General features: G+C 43.0%; 1 protein-coding gene across 6 annotated transcripts in view; it reads left to right on the forward strand.

The window, feature by feature from the left end:
- Positions 1-4,945, forward strand: part of FARS2 (phenylalanyl-tRNA synthetase 2, mitochondrial) — a 424,763-nt gene that overhangs the window by 1,218 nt on the left and 418,600 nt on the right. For 2 of the 6 annotated variants that reach the window (XM_025205986.1, XM_025205988.1), the window contains exon 2: positions 1,377-1,487. The exons of 3 other annotated variants lie outside the window; for them this stretch is intronic. In XM_025205986.1, coding sequence (XP_025061771.1) covers positions 1,380-1,487 — 108 coding nt within the window. In that variant the 5' untranslated portion in view covers positions 1,377-1,379. Of the gene's footprint in view, positions 1-1,164; positions 1,185-1,376; positions 1,488-4,945 lie in introns of those variants that run through there. One more of the 6 variants, XM_025205987.1, reaches the window with a different exon arrangement.

Genomic DNA, 4,945 nt, shown 5'->3' on the forward strand with positions numbered 1-4,945 from the left:
GGGGGGGGTTGGCTGGGGGTAATAAGCATTTGAAGGGGGATAAAAACAAATATTTTGGGGGGAGGGTGGGGAGAAGAGCCAAACCATCTGTTTGGAAGCCCCTGGGGCCACCCTTGGCTGTTGGCCCCTTCCATGCCTGCAGCTGTACACCCCTGTGAGGTCCCACAGACAACGAAGATATGGCGCTTTGCCAGATCTTGGGGGAAAATGGGGTGCTGCAGACATGTCACGGAATAGGAAACAACCCTCTCAAACCTTTCCCCTGCTAGTTTACTTGGAGCTCCAAAGACTGCCCTCTTTTTCCCCCCCCCCCCCTGCTTTTTTTTTATGCTTCTGTGCAGTTCACTGAATAGATTTTAATGTAATCTGCTGGGAGTGGATCCAGGGGTGGTGCACTGGTCCACTTGCACCCTCCTTCTCCCTTTGATTTCTGCTCCATCCAAAGTTTAAAACTAACTTCCTGTTAGTGGCAGCAGCATTTCTAGTCAGGTAGACCAGAAGCAGACTGAGGTAGTCAATTGACTTAATGTCTCATTATCATCTACCTGATCCCTTCTGAACTCATTCCACAGGTGTTAATAACCCTCTATGGTTTTGATGTTCCACCAATCAAGCTATCCCTTATTCTACAATTCTGCTGTCTGTTAGCTGCTTCTGTTAATGAAGCTCCCCTTTCACAACCTTCCCCCCCCCCTACAGTAGGTAGAAGTTTGATGCTGTGGGCTGGGAGGGGAGAGGGGGGTGTCATCTTTTGCAGCTGACACTAATTTCCCATGGCAGAAAAAAGGAGGTGACATCATCTCCTCCCTGCTCTCCCCCATGCAGCAGCAAACCTGAGGCTTGTGCTCCAGTGGAAGCCAGCCTTTTTGGCAGGTGTCACCAATTAGCTCCACAGCCTCCCCCAAGTGGCACTCTGATTCCCTTCTGCTGTCTAATCTGCTGCTGTGCTTTCTGCTCCCTGTCCAGTCTCTTCTGCTTTTTGTTTCCTACCCTGTGCTCTCTGCTTGATCTGTTTGCTTTCTGTTCCCTGCCCTATATGCCATATGCCTTACACAGAGGCAACTCATGCCACAGGTTGCCCACTCCTTTCCTACAGCATGCACTGCTGCTACTGTTCTGTCCTCTTTGCTACTGGAGCTGGAGCCACTGCAGGGAAGATGCAGGGTGTTGTGGTGGAAGGGAGGGTAAGGTTTCCCCGGGCAGCACCTGGGGCTTATGCCCCACTCACCTGCCCATTGTTACCCTGCTTTTGAAATGGGAAGAGTAAAGGGGGATCAAACTGGTTAGGTGACAAAGTTGCAAAGGTAGAAGACAAGTCAACAGCCAGTATTGTTCAAGTTCCTTTTGTGTTTCCTTGTGCTTCCCCCAAATTTCAGTATATGTGTCCATGGCAAGTTCAGAATATTTCTAAGTGTTCAGAGAAATCCATAGATTATAGCTCAACAATTCCTGCTCTGGGATCCAACATGAGTTGCTCTACATGGTTGGTGAGTTTTTGGATGGTTAACTTGTAGCCAGCTTAAGTGCTGATATTCCCCAGGAATACAAGTTGTCTTGACTTTTTCCAGAATTCACTGTTTTCATCTGTGCTTTCCCTTAGCCTCTATTTGCCTGGCACGGGAATTTCTGATTGGTGGAGGGAGGTTGAATTCTGGGTGTTGCAGTTAAGCATTGAATTCTGGGTATTGCAGTTGTGGGCCCAGGAGTATTATGCAAGGCCCAAATTTGTTGGAACTGGCCCAGAAAAAAAAATAGCTCCCCAAATCTCCAGTGCAGTGTCTGGCTCACAGAGTGAACAGTTAATGATGAATAATTACATTCTGCTTGTTTACACACTAGCACTTCCTCACAATTTACATCCTTGGCCTCTGCTCCTCTCCCATCTACCCTGCAAGAATCCAGTCTTCTGTATCTGCAAACAAAACATCTCTTGCCCCTGACTCTGCTGGTAGTTTTGCAACTAATAGTATTAACGCTGTCATCCTAATCCATGAGTATTATGCCATACGTGTATCCATGACTGATTTATTTTTTTTGTACGATATCATCAATATGAATTAATATGTGGATTGCAGTGTTGTAGTCTGTCTATTATATGCAAATTAAACAGAAAAGAATATATCTCCCTACACTGCAGGTGTTTTATGCATCCTCACTGTACAAGACGATGCTTTATTCTGTAGGCATACTGGAGTTTTGTTAATTCCATCATTTGTATTTCTGGTACAGTTTAGGCTGTGTTCATAAACCAGATCTGTTTGTGTATGTGTAAATAACAGATAAATATCAAAACATCTTTGTTGGACTTGTCTGTGTGTGTCAACTTATGTATTATATGCACACAAGTTTTGTTTTGGCTTCCTTTTGAGGCTTGTGAAAACCAATCAAGTTAAAATAAATTCCATTGTTTTATTCTGTACAGCACATTACTTATTTTTTATTAAAAGCAAGGCTTAAATTTGAATTGTCCCACAGAGCTGTAATTAAATACCATGGTAGAACCATTCTCTTTGAGGCTTCCTTGGTGGTTGTGAATCTTGGATTTATGTAAACTAGTTCTGTTTTGCATATTAAGGAAACTCAAACAGAGTTTACACACAGACACACGTGCACATACTTTTAATTGTCCTTGTGCCATATGTTTGCCTTTGTCTGGGTACTTAATATGTACTGAAGTGGAATTTTTTATTTTTCTTTGTAAATTTAACATCCTTCCTAAAAGTTTCAGAGACAACCACATTTGTTCTTTCCTCCATATATTTCAGAAATCCAAAAAAAATGAAGGCTTCTATGTAGCCAATAAAATGTGGCTTGAAAGTTTACAAAGATCCAATATGTAAGAGTAACTTTATACATTGGTTCATTGATGACTCCAGAAGTGAGGGAAGAAAGTAGTAGTTAGGCAGATAGCGCCTCTAAATTTTGAATGTTTGTTCCATCACTAGTAAAGCTAGAGGTTCCGATGCTCTATTCTTCATCTACTGAATAATGAGGAAGAAGGCAAGACTAGATAAAGGGTTAACCTTTTTTTTGTGTGTTTACGGGGACTCTATAACCCTTAAATTGATTAAGTCATTTAAAAGTGATTTAAAGGTTGTACTAGATGCCTTGAGCCAAGCGTGAACATGCTAGGTCCATAACGAGAAGCAGTAACGCTGTGTTAATATGTGGTGCTGCATCTGACCAAATCAGACCTGCTTCCCAGGGAAGCTAATTAGCCTAAGCAGGAAAGCGTCTGCCTTATTTTTTGTTCCAGAGCTAGCATGCACAGAATTAGCTTGCGTGCCTTGAGGGCGCTGCCATACACTTTGGGTACCTGAAAATAGTTACTATTTCTTCTCAGTTCTTTTGCCAACTTTTATGGCTTTACAGTCACATTGTCAAAAAGCCAAGCAGAAGAACCCAATGCACAAATTTTTACTGGATGCAAAAGGAAAACTAAAAAAAGAGGAGCCGTCCCCTTACCTTCTATTATCTTTTTAGTTATAATCTCAGGTGTTCCTTGAATCTAGTAGCACAGTTTCCAGACAGAAATGGCATTTCTTTTTACGCTGATGGTATAATTGGATACAGTGATTAATTTTATTATTACGTTTAATTTTGTGCGGCAGCTATGGATTATGCAAAAACAAGCCCTGCTTTTCTTTAGGATAAAGGTCTTGGTTGTGTTTTGCTCAAGTCACTGACATATGGGAGCAAGCTTAATTAATTTTTATCTGTCACAGCTGCATTATTGTGGTTAGTTACTTGTTTAAAAATATAGGGAGTTTGATGATATGTGTTCAGTCTCATCTTGAATAAAACCTTGGTAGAATTCTAGTCTGTCAAAAGTTTGCTGGATGATGGTCACTTGGGTGTGTTTTATGCAGTGTTCTTTTACAGTGGGTGTGCGCAGGTCAGTGAGGAGAAATTGGGTAGGTCTCTCTTTGCCTTATCTTCTAGGATATATGAACAGATTGAGAATGATCTAATAACATGAGCATCTGGCATACTTAATAATGTTCTAAATCTGTAGTAGCAGAAAAAGAATTTTTAACAAAATACCTGTAGAGACTATGGAACTATGTGAAACAAAGCAGCTGTTGCGTTCTCCAGGGCGTATTTATAGCTTTGTCATATGTTACCTAAATTATTCTTTGTGGTGCACTATTTCAGCTTTATGACAGGGCACTCAACACTTTGAGAGGGCATGTGCTTTCCTGTTATGCTGTTGTTCATGTTGATTATTTTTCTTTTGGGGTCAGAATGATAATTGATTGTCATGGTATTGTCATCTCTTTTAATTATTATTTTTCAGCTTGTAAAAACGTAATAAATTCTTTTCCCTCCTGCTGTTCTTATTCTCTCTAACTTTCATTACTTTTGCTCCTTGATGGGCAGCATTACTCAAAAGCTAGATTCTGCCTTGGTATCTCTCTTCAAAAGCCATTGAATTGGAAGTGCAGTTTGTGCAGGCCGGCTTCCGATCTCGGGGGCGAGCCGGGCCCGTCTTTGTGCACACAGGCTGTGGCCAGCAGCCCAGGCACGCGGGGCCGGAGAAAACCGCGGCGCGGTATGGTACGCCCGAGCTAGAATCAGTCACGGAGGCGTAATGGTTGATTGAAAAGATTATTTACTTACACCCAAGGTGGTCGCGGTGTAGGCTGGTCAGCTTTCCAGGCACAGCTCCGCTTGAGTTCTCGGTGGAGGACTCTGATAGACTCGGTTCTTTGACCCCGGAGTGGTTTAAGCTCCGCGGGTTTAACAATTCTCTCTCACGGAGCAGCTGAATCTCCGTGGGTTTCACTCGGTTCCCAGGTCCCCCGGAGCTGTTAAGACTCCGTGGGTTCGACAGTTGGGTCCATAGGATAGGGATATGTCTAGGATTGCGGTCGGCGACAGGGAGAGGCTAGAGGGTATTTGCCTCGGGGTTGTTTAGGCCCCGAGGGTTCGGAAATTAGGTCCC

The sequence above is a fragment of the Alligator sinensis genome, unplaced genomic scaffold (genome assembly GCF_000455745.1).
Source record: "Alligator sinensis unplaced genomic scaffold, ASM45574v1 scaffold220_1, whole genome shotgun sequence".
NCBI lineage: Eukaryota > Metazoa > Chordata > Crocodylia > Alligatoridae > Alligator > Alligator sinensis.